Genomic DNA, 15,807 nt, shown 5'->3' on the forward strand with positions numbered 1-15,807 from the left:
GGGAAGTTCGGCCACCAAGTGCAAGTCTTATTTCAGTCGACGTCACTTTGGGCGACTTCCGCGCCGTTGATGAGGATGAAATGATGATGACAGCAGAACAGCCTGTCCCAGAGCGGAGAAAATCTCCATCCCGGCCCGGAGTCGGACCCGGGCCTCCTTGCAAGGGAGGCGAGCACGTTACCACCTACCTAAGCAGGCGTACTTTTTGTTGTTATCATTTTTGTATTCAAATATCTATGCATCTACGAGGTGCATTCAAGTTCTAAGGCCTCCGATTATTTTTCTAATTAACTACTCACCCGAAATCGATGAAACTGGCGTTACTTCTCGACGTAATCGCCCTGCAGACGTACACATTTTTCACAACGCTGACGCCATGATTCCATGGCAGCGGCGAAGGCTTCTTTAGGAGTCTGATTTGACCACTGGAAAATCGCTGATGGTTCAAATGGCTCTGAGCACTATGGGACTTAACATCTGTGGTCATCAGTCCCCTAGAACTTAGAACTACTTAAACCTAACTAACCTAAGGACATCACACACATCCATGCCCGAGGCAGGATTCGAACCTGCGACCGCAGCAGTCGCGCGATTCCGGACTGAGCGCCTTAACCGCGAGACCACCGCGGCCGGCGAAAATCGCTGAGGCAACAACAGCACGGCTGGTGAATGTGCGGCCACGGAGAGTGTCTTTCATTGTTGGAAAAAGCCAAAAGTCACTAGGAGCCAGGTCAGGTGAGTAGGGAGCATGAAGAATCACTTCAAAGTTGTTGTCACGAAGAAACTGTTGCGTAACGTTAGCTCGATGTGCGGGTGCGTTGTCTTGGTGAAACAGCAAACGCGCAGGCCTTACCGGACGTTTTCGTTGCAGTGCAGGAAGGAATTTGTTCTTCAAAACATTTTCGTAGGATGCACCTGTTACCGTAGTGCCCTTTGGAACGCAATGGGTAAGGATTACGCCCTCGCTGTCCCAGAACATGGACACCATCATTTTTTCAGCACCGGCGGTTACCCGAAATTTTTTTGGTGGCGGTGAATCTGTGTGCTTCCATTGAGCTGACTGGCGCTTTGTTTCTGGATTGAATAATGGCATCCACGTCTCATCCATTGTTACAACCGACGAACAGAAAGTCCCATTCATGCTGTCGTTGCGCGTCAACATTGCTTGGCAACATGCCACACGCGCAGCCATGTGGTCGTCCGTCAGCATTCGTGGCGCCCACCTGGATGACACTTTTCGCATTTTCAGGTCATCATGCAAGACTGTGTGCACAGAACACACAGAAATGCCAACTCTGGAGGCGATCCGTTCAACAGTGACTCGGCGATCCCCCAAAACAATTCTCTCCACTTTCTCGATCATGTCGTCAGACTGGCTTGTGCGAGTCCGAAGTTGTTTCGGTTTGTTGTCACATGATGTACTGCCTTCATTAAACTGTCGCACCCACGAACGCACTTTCGACACATCCGTAACTCCATCACCACATGTCTCCTTCAACTGTCGATGAATTTCAATTGGTTTCACACCACGTAAATTCAGAAAACGAATGATTGCACGCTGTTCAAGAAAGGAAAACGTCGCCATTTTAAGTATTTAAAACAGTTCTCTTTCTCGCCGCTGGCGGTAAAATTCCATCTGCCGTACGGTGCTGCCATCTCTGCGACGTATTGACAATGAACGCGGCCTCATTTTAAAACAATGCGCATGTTTCTATCTCTTTACAGTCCGGAAAAAATCGGAGGCCTTAGAACTTGAATGCACCTCGTATAATGTGGGTGTTCACCAGCTTTTTGTAAACTTTGAACAAACCTATGATAGTGTTAAAAGGAAAAAGTTACATGACACCTTAATGGTGATGGAATTCCCAAGTAAACCTATCAGACTGGTACAAATGGCCCTCACCAGCACAAAATGCCAGGTAAAAGTAGAAGGAAAACTTTGTAAAGAATTTGAGGTCAACCAAGGGTTAATACAGGGTAATGCATTATCCACGCTACTCTTGAACATAGTGTTGGAGAGAGTAATATGAAGGGTGGAGATTGATAACCGTGGTGGCACTCTGTTTAACTGTATGCACCAAAATCTAGCTTATGCTGATGATGTGAGTATGTTGTCTAGAAGTTTAACAGAAATGGAAGAGGGATTTGGGAGACTCGAAAAGAAGGCAGAACAGTTGGAACTTGTAGTAAACAACACAAAAACACAGTATCTCTTTGCTTCCAGGAAAAATGTTGATGTTAAAGAGAAATATGTTAAGTTGAACAGTGGCAATTATGAGAGATATGAGAAGTTCCAATACCTGGGAGTGCTTGTTATGGATGATGGGAGACTAAGAGAAGAAATAAAATGTAGGATTGCTGCAAGAAATAGAGCTTGCCGTGATCAAGATCCTTCAGTCATGTAGCCTGACCAGAAAATCGAAGGTGACTGTCAATCGAACGGACATAAGACTGGTGGCAATGTGTGGTTCAGATACATAACAATGACTGTAGCAGAAGAAGAGCTATTGAGAAGATGGGAGAGGAAAATACACTTCTGGAAATTGAAATAAGAACACCGTGAATTCATTGTCCCAGGAAGGGGAAACTTTATTGACACATTCCTGGGGTCAGATACATCACATGATCACACTGACAGAACCACAGGCACATAGACACAGGCAACAGAGCATGCACAATGTCGGCACTAGTACAGTGTATATCCACCTTTCGCAGCAATGCAGGCTGCTATTCTCCCATGGAGACGATCGTAGAGATGCTGGACGTAGTACTGTGGAACGGCTTGCCATGCCATTTCCACCTGGCGCCTCAGTTGGACCAGCGTTCGGGCTGGACGTGCAGACCACTTGAGACGACGTTTCATCCAGTCCCAAACATGCTCAATGGGGGACAGATCCGCAGATCTTGCTGGCCAGGGTAGTTGACTTACACCTTCTAGAGCACGTTGGGTGGCACGGGATACATGTGGACGTGCATTGTCCTGTTGGAACAGCAAGTTCCCTTGCCAGTCTAGGAATGGTAGAACGATGGGTTCGATGACGGTTTGGATGTACCGTGCACTATTCAGTGTCCTCTCGACGATCACCAGAGGTGTACGGCCAGTGTAGGAGATCGCTCCCCACACCATGATGCCAGGTGTTGGCCCTATGTGCCTCGGTCGTATGCAGTCCTGATTGTGGCGCTCACCTGCACGGCGCCAAACACGCATACGACCATCATTGGCACCAAGGCAGAAGCGACTCTCATCGCTGAAGACGACACGTCTCCATTCGTCCCTCCATTCACGCCTGTCGCGACACCACTGGAGGCGGGCTGCACGATGTTGGGGCATGAGCGGAAGACGGCCTAACGGTGTGCGGGACCGTAGCCCAGCTTCATGGAGACGGTTGCGAATGGTCCTCGCCGATACCCCAGGAGCAACAGTGTCCCTAATTTGCTGGTAAGTGGCGGTGCGGTCCCCTACGGCACTGCGTAGGACCCTACGGTCGTGGCGTGCATCCGTGCGTCGCTGCGGTCCAGTCCCAGGTCGACGGGCACGTGCACCTTCCGCCGACCACTAGCGATAACATCGATGTACTGTGGAGACCTCACGCCCCACGTGTTGAGCAATTCGGCGGTACGTCCACCCGGCCTCCCGCATGCCCACTATACGCCCTCGCTCAAAGTCCGTCAACTGCACATACGGTTCACATCCACGCTGTCGTGGCATTCCACCAGTGTTAAAGACTGCACCTGCTGCACTAGCTGCGCGTTGCCCTCTGTGGTTGCCGTACGCGGTCGCCCTACCTTTCCAGCACGTTCATCCGTCACGTTCCCAGTCCGTTGAAATTTTTCTAACAGATCCTTTATTGTATCGCTTTTCGGTCCTTTGGTTACATTAAACTTCCGTTGAAAACTTCGTCTTATTGCAACAACACTGTGTTGTAGGCGGTGGAATTCCAACACCAGAAAAATCCTCTGTTCTAAGGAATAAACCATGTTGTCCACAGCACACTTGCACGTTGTGAACAGCACACGCTTACAGCAGAAAGACGACGTACAGAATGGCGCACCCTCAGACTGCGTTGTCTTCTATATCTTTCACATCACTTGCAGCGCCATCTGTTGTTGACAATTGTAACTACTGTAATTTCGAAAGTTTGTCTGCCTGAAAATGTACTGTTGTCCCAAGCATATTGCAACAAACGATGTATTTCTATCGCTGCTCGTTTAGTTTTTATTGCCGTTTCAAATATACCGGTCATTTTTGAAACACCCTGTAGTTACCTAAGGTTTTTCTCTGAATTTTATCATAACTCCACTCAGTGGCACGTAAACAAAATTACCACTCCACTCCAGACAAGCTGTTCGGCCGTAGGTAGTTACAAGGGAAACTCACCATCGCACCCGCCCCCCCCCCCCCCCCCCCGTCCCCCCACCCCCCACACGCCCCTCAGATTTAGTCGTAAAATGGCCCAGTGGACATCCCATCAAGAACTGAACACAAATCAAGCACGAAAACAGGAAGAAGGTGTACTGAATTGTGAAAAAAGAAGCAGACTAGAAACAGTGAACGGTACAGGCTCAATTTGTGAAAAAACACATGTATTACAAGAACTAAGGTGTCGTGGCTGTGTGCTCACGGTGACGGACTGTAAAGCGGCAGATTCGCGTTCAAAGCTCCGTCAGACCACAGTTTTTGACGGACGCAACACAGCGCCATCTTATCACTAAATCTCAGAGGCGGGAGACGAGCTGCAGAGATTCCCCTGTTAGTGCTGCCCAGGCAAAGCCAGGGCAGGTCGCTATTTTATACATTTTATTGTTCTCTTATTCAAACCGTAGGCATTTGCGGCAAGTTAAGAGGGTGAGGGAGGGGCATAGCCAGTAACAACACTCTTTCCTGGCAGCCCTGGGTTCGTGCCTGCGTAATTTCGTTGGTGTGTGCTCCGTCGGATGGACGATATTAATACTGACCCCCAGTCTCTCCATATAGCGTCCTGCAAGAGAAGAAGAATTAAGGAAAAATTCTGTTTAACGTCATATTGGCGACCGTATCGTTAGAAGCAGAACAATAGTCAGGCTAGGTAGGGACATAGAAGGAAATCGGTCGATCCTGCCATTTGCTTTAAGCAGCATAATTAAATCATAAAGAACCTAAATTTCGGTGGCCACACTAGAGTTTGAACTGCGATCCTCACGGATAAGAATCCACTGTAGTAACAACACCATCGCCGTTCGGGATGGCCCAGCGGTTCTAGGCGCTACAGTCTGCAACCGCGCGACCGCTACGGTCGCAGGTTCGAATCCTGCCTCGGGCAAGGATGTGTGTGATGTCCTTAAGTTAGTAGTTTTAAGTAGTTCTAAGTTCTAGGGGACCTGATGACGTCAGAAGTTAAGTCCCATAGTGCTCAGAGCCATTTGAACAACACCATCAGATCGTTCAATAGTGTCTTCCAGGGAGAAATGAACCGCGTTAATTGGTTTTATTACGTATTATTCTCCAAGAAAGACGTCATATAAGCAAGCGCTCCATTCTCAGACATGTTACCTGAGAATGCTGATCGAAATTGGCTGTGTTTTAATTGTAAGTGCGGCAGAACTTCTTCTCTGAGTTTTTGGAGAAATTTCCCTTGAAAGTAAGGGATGGAATATATTCGTCAAAAGAAAGCAGTTCCAGACCAGTGCTGCTGTACCTCACTTGAAATCTCGGATGGCAACCGGAAGGGCCGCAGCGGTATCGGTGAATCGCTGCAGATATTTGACTTTTTCCCACAACACCAAGGTTTCCCAAACTGTGTTCCTCGAGGAGTGAGTAAGTTTTCCGCGAGTAACTATTAATAATATGCCGGTTTTTCTTTTTTGGCATTTTTGACGTCATTAATTACTTTTTTAGTTTTATTATGATTTCTGTGTTGATAGTTATGCTGTAAAATTGAAGTAATTACTGAATAAAACAAGCTTTTCTCACTTTTTAAAAACTTGGTTAATCTTCCAAATAAACTGCGTATTCTACCAAAGTACCAGGATTGTCAAGTGTTCCGTCAAAGGAAAAGTTTGAAAAACCCTGCTCTAGACTATTGTTGAAGACCCAAGTCTAGAAGTGAAAAGTGAAGGTGGTGTAGGAATTTCTCGTTACGTTTGAAATATACAAATCGGACCCTTCCCTTTGGCCGGCAAATATTTCCTCTGTGGAAAGTACTGGCGGAATTGAAGCTGTAAAGGCTGGTCGTTATTCGCGACTGAGTGGCTCAGTTAGTTGGACCATTGCTCGAAAAAGGAAAGGGTATGAGACAACTTCTGTCCCTCAGGAAATTTTGTATCTACAACACTTAGAAGATGCGACAAAAACACTAAAGAGACAGCCTACATTACACTTGTCCGTCCTCTGCTGGAATATTGCTGCGCAGTATGGGATCCTTACCAGGTAAGATTGACGGAGGACATCGAAAAAGTGCAAAGATGGACAGCCCGTTTCGTGTTATCGCGCAACAGGGCTGAGAGTGTCACTGATATGATACGCGAGTTGGGGTGGCAGTCACTGAAACAGAGGCGGTTTTCTTTGCGGCGAGATCTATTTACGAAATTTCAATCACCAATTTTCTCCTCCAAATGAGAAAATATTTTGTTGACACCCACCTACGTAGAAGGAAATGATCATCATAATAAAATAAGAGAAATCAGAGCTCGAACGGAAAGATTTAGGTGTTCCTTTTTCCCACGCGCCATTCAAGAGTGGAATGATAGAGAAGTAGTATGAAAATGGTTCGATGAACCCTCTGCCAGGAACTTATAGCATCGAAAGTCTGACAGATAGTCATATAGCATTGAAAAGGAAATTAAAAGAATTTCTTAGTGGCAACTCCTTCTACTCATTAGATGAATTTTTGGATATAGTAAGTGGGTAATTTCCCCAACCCCTACAAAAAAATATTAAAAATATTAAGTGTCACGTAATATTTTGTGTAATTTAATATCTTGTGTAGACACCTTTTATTAACCTGACGCGTTCCACATCATTACGAAGTGTCGTACTCATGATCTATGGAACAAGTACTAATCTAATCTAATCTTAAGTGTGAATTGCAGAGTAACCATGTAGATGTAGATGTAGTGGTAAAATTCGCTAAAGTTAACACAGACTTTTTTTTAGCTAAATCCGTTGCAAGAAATCACAGTCAAAGATATAATGATAATACCTGCTGATTTTCTACTCATTCGGTAATTGTACCTCTGGTTTAAATGAGAATTCATTCACTACTGGCACACAGCAGTAAGAGAACTGCAAACTCGAGAAGAACTTTAGACAACTGTTTGTTCCCAACACGGATTCGCACACACCTACTTGGTAAGCTGTCCGCTCTCCTCGACGGTCCTATCTGATACTAGGCTCAGGAGCAGAAAGCGTACCAAACATCTGGCTCCGTCCCTTCAGAGTTTTCTGTACAGCTCTGCAGCTGCCACACTCCACACTATATACCTCTGCTTTTTCGTCTCACTGTGATTTAACACTTCTAAAAAGACGTAAATACGTAATGAGTGTAAATAAAAGACGATGATGACGAAAACGACGACGAAGGGATTGATATCAGAAGGCCTTACTTACACTGTCAGTCCGTAGTTTCGGTACGTAAGATACATATTCCGTAATTCCTACTAAGGACGTTTGTCCGACATAGTCCTGTATTCATCCTAACTGAGTCCGATAATCAGTAACATAAAAGTCACCGTTGGCTGGGAGAGCGCTACAGGGATGATCCGCGGCCTAGTTCTAAAGGCTTCCCTTCCCTGCGCACACAGTGGCATCTTCCCTTCCCGACGTGTGTGCAGTGTAGGTGACAGTTTATTGTCACGTCTGCGCTGTTGACAATCATAAGACGGAGAAGAGAGAAGAAGAAACCTGTTGCTGCTCTGTAGCCTGCTGCTGACATGTAGCAGCTAGAGAGCAGCCAAGTTCGACGTTCCACATTCGAAGTACGGACCGCAGTCAACACTCTCACGTGCCCTTGCTGCAAATACACTATGGAGAGGTTTGGACGAGGGGCGCAAAGCCTGGTGATGAGGAACTCTACGCCGGCCAAATAACAGCGAAGACAGTTTCTACGCAGCCTTCGGTAGAGCTGTCGAGTGACACCCTACAAGCACACGCGGTTGAAGTATTAAACTTACTAAAGTAAGCACCGTCAACGTATCTCGTTTCCTTGTATAGTGGGGTCCATAGGGAACAAGCTGATGGGACAAGCTTCCCGGCACTCTGCCGAGATGCTTTTAGAAAGAAGAAGTCTCTTAACGGTTCCGCCAAACTTAACGCTTATAGACACTTTCCCTCTGTCAAACAGTAAAGCATACGCTCTTGTCTTCACTAATTTGCGATTCTTGCTCTTTCTATTTGTAAATCACGTCATTTCCTTTTTCTCTCAAAATCTCGCATTGCTTAAGACACCAGAACCAGGGCAAGTCAGGGGCAATCCACATTTAATTTTTTTTTTTTTCAAAATCACTTTACGTAAATGCTGCTACGGTTTCTTTAACGCCGGCCGGTGTGGTCGTGCGGTTCTAGGAGCTTCAGTCTGGAACCGCGTGACCGCTACGGTCGCAGGTTCGAATCCTGCCTCGGGCATGGATGTGTGTGATGTTCTTAGTTTAGTTAGGTTTAAGTAGTTCTAAGTTCTCGGGGACTGATGACCACAGATGTTAAGTCCCATAGTGATCAGAGCCATTTGAACCATTTTGTTTCTTTAAGGTTAAATCCCCCCCCCCCCCAAGAATACAATCAGAGGCAGACGTAACTCTCAGGTGGACATGAGTGATCAAAGAAAGGGCTACAGCCTTGCTGAGGTATTCGACTGAAGTCATTCAGAGAATAGTGTGTTCGAAATCCCCCTTTCCCGATCAGGTGTGAAGTATCTTAGACAATGTGCCCCTCCAATCGTTTCCTAAATAACATTCTCAGAAAATCAAGAGTATTTTTAGAGATTCTGCAACGATCTGACCTGAAATTAACTGTAAAAACTTGAGATTGCCTTATGAGTGGAAGTGTGGAAGTATCATGCCCAGTAATGCAAGAAGGATCCCATACAGTCGATAATGAGTGTGAAGTTTCGCCCCATCTGCTTACAGCGGTCCCTAACAGTAATTAAAAGTGACTCGAACCGAGCATTCACCATGCGAATCGGGAATCTACAGTGGAGTCTTTGTAATGCGATACTTCGCCTGCCTAACAGCCCACTTACGCGACACAGCGCATGTAAGAGAAAAGTGATTTACACACCATCTGTCCACATGAAGCTGGTTTTACTTCCTCATTTGCATGTGTTTTAGGGACCCAGAAGCAACCACGATTAACAGCAAACAGTCGTCTAGGAATGGTGAAAATCTAGTTCTTCAGTAGTGTCTCTGTCAACAGGAAAACTGATGGCAGACACAACAGTACACTTTTTAAACCTTACTCATTTTCTGATTTGAGAAAGTTGCGGGTGCTCTACGTATTTTTATATACTGGGCACAAACAAATACGGACGTGGAACACAACAGTATTTTTCTTTTGCCTGCCTTAATGTATAGTGCTCGGTGTATTAAGAGGCTTCCGTTACAAAAGTGATTCCATCAGATAATATTGAAGTCATTATAGAACCATTATTAATGTAATTAGAGCAGATAAGAAGAACTTTGGTGCATGGGTTGACTGCAGACTATCTGAAGTCAGTCGTCACAAACAGATTTTATGTTTTCGGTGACACAGTTTCATTTAGTCTCTGCTCGTAATCTGAACTGTTGCCTGTAGTTCGTCAATTGTATGTTTCACACATGGTACAAAACATTGTTTACATTCAACTATGTTTAAAATAATGTTTTATTAACCTCGAATGCATTGCCACTGATGGCCTAGCGGTAAAACGCGCGTGCCTCTGCCTAGAAACCGAAGATCGCGGGATCGAATTCCGGTCGAACAACGGATTTTTCAGTGTGCATTTCAACTTAGCTTTCATAGTTCAATGATGCGAGGAGTCGCCAGCAACGGAACGTGGTTCGGATTCAACATTGAACGATAGGTCCGCTTCCTCCTGTTGGATACCTGGCATAGGTTAGGGACACGTCCAACACAAAGATCTGCACCAGGCCACTGGGCCATACGAAATTGATATTATTATTATTATTATTATCACGTCTAATGCATTTTTCGAAACCAAGTTTCAGCACCAGCCCTTCAGCTTATCTCAGAGGGAATTCATTACAATGGAACCACACATCTGTGAATGGCTTGCAGCCGCTTCTTCGTTGACACCTAAACAGTAAGTGTGCAGTGTCTGCGAGTGACTAACAGATAGGTGGAAACTACAATGAAAAGGAGCATTACACCATTCACACGAACACATTTACATCCCAATGAGAAGTGCTCACGGTATAAACCGATGCCGCGGTTTCTTTTTAAAAGACTAGTGACTAGATTTGTCATTTTATTTTTCATTTGACTCTCTTTCACTGGTAACCAATAAATACATACACAATAACAATCATAAAAATTGTTTCCTGCTATATCTTCAGCAGTAGCATACGTTGTGTACATGGATAACAAAAATCGTCGCTTTACCCGTTCTATTATCATTCATGTAATCTAATAGCATATCTGTGTATTGAACATACCAGCAAAATGTACGAAGTGTTTTCAAACGTGGTATAATTAATTATCTTCCGCGCACTTTTACTTTCGTTTCTAAGGCAAGTCACCTAGTGAAGCCGTAATACGTTCGTCTGTGAAAAAAAATAAATGATTCAGCGTCTGTTACAAAGTTTTATTTCATCCACTAAGCGTTTCGAAGATTAACCATCATCACCGTCAGGTGGAAGGCATCTTCGTTCTTAGCGGCACTTCAGCCTCTCGGCCACCGCAGACGGCAGATGCTGCTGCATGGAACCACCAATGATAAACGTTAAGAAATGAATTCACGCTATCAGGCCGAGAGGACCGCGTGCAGTTTCTTCTTAACATTAAGAACTACTATGTAAGAGAAGTCTTGCACCTGATTATGACGGTTAACCATCGGAATATGTAGCGGATGAAAGTGAAACATTTTTATTTTAAATAACTTTCAACAAGCTCCCCCTCCCAACAGATTTTACTGTCGTTCCTGTGCCAAGTTTACATCGGCAACTGACGCAGTTATTATTTTCTTTAAGCTGGATTCCATAGCTTCTAAGAATTTGATTCCTTGAAACCTGTAGACTTATCGTCAAAATTATAAATTTATGAACAGTTAAAAAGGAACTGCTTCAGCTTTTAAAGTACTGTCAAGTGATATTTGCACACTCATCTACGTCAACATTTCTGTACGGACCAATTTTTCAGTTCTGTTGGTCTGTACACAAACCTTGTCGACACCCATGCAGGCGCAAGTATCACTAGACAGTAGCTTAAAAGACTAAACTGGCCTTTATAAAAAGTCAATATCTTTTTTGGGCAAGAAGTTTAGAGGCCCAGTGGAACCACAGCTACAACCATGAACAAAATGGTGCAGGTTTAATCATTGGTCAACAAAGCATTACCCATTGGATTTATCAGTCGTAAGTAATGAATTGCTCAGCCGATACACCAAAAAGCGCACCAGCCGTCAACACAACGCTGGCCTCATATGATGTTATGTTTTCGAGAAATTCTGTGGACTCGCCAAGAATATTCTTGGCGCAGAAGAGGGCGGTTCGACTGTACTGCGTCAGTTGGCGAACTTCGTGAGAAGCGTTGTTCAGGTGTCTGGGAAGCCCAACTCTGCCACCCCCGTACACAGATTCCATCACGGGATTTGCTGCTGACAAGAGTGACTCACTCAGAAGAAACGGAAACATTAATTCAGTGAGAAGCAGACGGAAAAACGATATACACCTGGACAACACTTCCCCAAGTATTGTACTTAAAGGTGTGCGCTATTCAGCAGGTTTCATTTTCAGTACGCTTCCAGAAGAACTGATAAAATGTAGCTAGAAACCACAAGTATTCAAATGCAAATTGAAAGGTTTCCTTGCGGCACACACTTATTCTGTGCAGGAAATCTTTGCAGTGGTTCGGAAATTTTCCCTGTAATGTGTCATATATCATTTATTCCCGCACAATTTTTTTTCGTGTTTTATTAACAGTTTAATTCTTTTGTTGCAAACACACCAAAGATGCAGAACAGGACGGAAAAAGTAAGTACAGATCATTCATCACTGTTGTTCTCTGGGAAAGTGGTTCAAAATTAAAAGCTGTAAACAAATTCTTCCAACGTCTTTGCAGATAAGATGCTGTCAAACCGTAAAAAGGTATAAATGCAAGCCAAACTGTACAAGAATGAAATTCCAGAATGAAACATCCCCCAGGCTGTGGCAAAGCCATGTCTCCGCAATATCCTTTCTTTCAGGAGTGCTAGTTGTGCAAGGTTCACAGGAGAGCTTTGTAAAGTTTGGATGCTAGGAGGCGAGGTACTGGCAGAAGTAAAGCTGTGAGGACGGGGTGTAAGTCTTGCTTGGGTAGCTCAGCGTGCTTGCTCAGAGGGTTATGGGAACACCGGGTGCTGTTGGCTCTATCTCATTTTTAGACAGTACCCGATTTCTGGTCTTACCTCAACGAACGACATTGTGCGATCGTCAAGAATCCTAAATACGGGCAATATTTTTCTATTTTTCTTTGGAGCGCATTCCATAATCTGCCACGCAGCTGGATTATCGATGACATGAAAAGATACCCATAGCACCCCTTTACAGTTCCCTTTTTTTTACGAGATTGAACAACAACGGAAACAACACAGCATCGAGACGACAGTCATCGAAAAATTCGCAGCGGGCTATAGTATGGAGCATTGTTATGTCGTACTTATGTCGTAAGGGGACGAGTTCCTATTATGCTGTTTATGTAGCAGAAGAGGAACGGCTTTATATATATATATATATATATATATATATATATATATATATATATATATATATATATATATAAGAAAGAGGGTTAGTTACCCTCTGTAATAAAAACATGAGTGAACGGATCAACAAAGAACCTGAACGGCTGACGGCTGTCATCGGACGTCCGTCACGAACAAATTCATCGACCAATATAGAGCAAAATGAGATTTTTTTAGAAAAAAAAAGTTTGTACATCATTTGCCCGCGGAAGGCAAAGGCAAAGGTACCGAGTTCGAGTCTCTGTCCGGCACACAGTTTTAATCTTTCAGGAAGTTTCAAACTGTACAAATCCACTTTGACAATTAATGTAGCCGCAGGTGAGCAATAGAAAAAAAATGCACTCGATATGGTTTTTAAGCCATAAACAGTAAAAACCTCTACGAACTTTGTCTAATATTTTTTACAGTAATAAATCGTTCCCCACAGAAGAAAACCTGAAAGTGTTGACAAATGACTGGGTAAACAGGAATATGAAATACAGCGTGTTTCGCGAAAGGCGGACTCTAAAAACCCAAATTTGTTTACAAATTTTCTGATCGCCATTCTGTAAACTACGTACAGTGTCGTTCGATGACAACTAGGTCTGACCAGCACGGTCCCACGGAACTCGATGAATAAATAAACAAATACATCCCGCTACAGCAGTTGCCCTCGGAAGACAAAGGTCCCGAGTTCGAGTCTCAATCCGGCACACACTTTTAATCCGCCAGTTGCCCTCGGAAGACAAAGGTCCCGAGTTCGAGTCTCAATCCGGCACACACTTTTAATCCGCCAAACTGTAAAAATCCACTTATACTATGTAGCCGCAGGTGAGCAATAGAAACAGAAAATGCACTCGATATGGTTTTTAAGCCATAAATAGTAAAAACCCCTGCAAACTTTCTCTAATATTTTTTACAGAAATAAATCGTTCCCCACAAATCAAGTGTCGACAAATGTGTGGGTAAACAGGAATACAAAATACAGCGTGTTTTGCGAAAGGCGGACTCTAAAAACCCAAATTTGTTTACAAATTTTCTGATCGCCATTCTGTAAACTACGTACAGTGTCGTTCGATGACAACTAGGTCTGACCAGCACGGTCCCACGGAACTCGATGAATAAATAAACAAATACATCCCGCTACAGCAGTTGCCCTCGGAAGACAAAGGTCCCGAGTTCGAGTCTCAATCCGGCACACACTTTTAATCCGCCAGGAAGTTTCAAACTGTAAAAATCCACTTATACTATGTAGCCGCAGGTGAGCAATAGAAACAGAAAATGCACTCGATATGGTTTTTAAGCCATAAATAGTAAAAACCCCTGCAAACTTTCTCTAATATTTTTTACAGAAATAAATCGTTCCCCACAAATCAAGTGTCGACAAATGTGTGGGTAAACAGGAATACAAAATACAGCGTGTTTTGCGAAAGGCGGACTCTAAAAACCCAAATTTGTTTACAAATTTTCTGATCGCCATTCTGTAAACTACGTACAGTGTCGTTCGATGACAACTAGGTCTGACCAGCACGGTCCCACGGAACTCGTTGAGTAAATAAACAAATACGTGCCGCTGCCTTTAATCGGTACAGGGCGAGTGGCCTTTCAGCAAGCAGACGCGCGCCGCCTGTGATATTCGGCACTGTATATAAACAACGGCAGACGTGCAGGGTGCAGGGGGTACTCACAGCCAGGAGGCGCCGGCGGCGGCCAGCAGCGGCAGCAGCAGCGTGGTGAGCAGCGGCGGCGGCGCCCGCATCTCGCTCTACATGTCCGTCTGTGCGGCGGCGGCGGCGGCGCGCGGCTCACTGGCCGGCCGCCTGCTCGGCTGTCGGCGCGGCGCGGCCTCACCCCCCACCTGGCAGCGCCCGCACGCTCGCGCTCACGCTCCGGAAACGGGAACACCACAAAGGGCGCCGACACTCCCCCCCCCCCCCCACACCACCCAACCGTAGCAACCCCCCCCCCTCCCATAAGCCGCGGAGTCTCTGACCCACCCTGGATAAACATCCCGCTCTGCCGACACACACTGCACTCCACGCCTCGCGTATCTTCTTTCGCCTAATAACAACCCGCCCATCTGTAATCCTACTTCAGAGTGTACCGAATACAAACAAGTTTGCGCCAATTAAAAAAACCTTGAAAAAGGTAATCCCGTGTCTCAGAGGAATCCTAAATCTTTAGGGTCATCATTACGCATACTCTAGAGCGGTAATCCTGATCTTTCTGAGACAATTACCACCCCCCCCCCCCCTAGTGCAGTTAAATATTAGCTAGCCTAACCCCCCCCGCCCTCCCCCCCTGGCATCAACATCAACGCATAACTGAACTTCAGAACGAAAAAGAATTGTTGTTGTTGTAGTCTTCAGTCCTGAGACTGCTTTGATGCAGCTATCCATGTTACTCTATCCTGTGCAAGCTCCTTCATCTCCCAGTATGTACTGCAGCCTACATTCTTCTGAATCTGCTTAGTGTATTCATCTCTTGGTCTCCCTCTACGATTTTTACCCTCCATGCTGCTCTCCAGTACTAAATTGGTGATCCGTCGATACCTCAGAACATGTCCTACCAACCGATCCCTTCTTCTAGTCAAAATGCGCCACAAACTCTTCTTCTCCCCAACTCTATTCAATACCTCCTCATTAGTTATGTCATCTACCCATCTAATCTTCAGCATTCTTCTGTAGCACCACATTTCGAAAGCTTCTATTCTCGTCTAAACTATTTATCGTCCACGTTTCACTTCCATAATGGCTACACTCCATACAAATACTTTCAGAAACCACCTCCTAACATTTAAATCTATACTCGATGTTAACAAAGTTTTCTTCTTCAGCAACGCTTTCCTTGCCATTGCCTGTTTACATTTTGTACCCCCTCTACTTCGACCATCATCAGCTATTTTGCTCCCCAAATACCA

The 15,807-nt window shown here is 44.9% G+C and overlaps 1 protein-coding gene across 1 annotated transcript in view; it reads right to left on the bottom strand.

Moving 5' to 3' along the window:
- Positions 1–14,721, bottom strand: part of LOC126272703 (protein Wnt-5b-like) — a 542,678-nt gene extending 527,957 nt beyond the window's left edge. The window contains exon 1 of the mRNA XM_049975739.1: positions 14,576–14,721. Within this exon, the coding sequence (XP_049831696.1) occupies positions 14,576–14,646 (71 nt within the window). The 5' untranslated portion in view covers positions 14,647–14,721. The remainder of the gene's footprint in view (positions 1–14,575) is intronic.
- Between the last annotated feature and the right edge of the window lie 1,086 nt (positions 14,722–15,807).

The sequence above is a fragment of the Schistocerca gregaria genome, chromosome 5 (genome assembly GCF_023897955.1).
Source record: "Schistocerca gregaria isolate iqSchGreg1 chromosome 5, iqSchGreg1.2, whole genome shotgun sequence".
Taxonomy (NCBI): domain Eukaryota; kingdom Metazoa; phylum Arthropoda; class Insecta; order Orthoptera; family Acrididae; genus Schistocerca; species Schistocerca gregaria.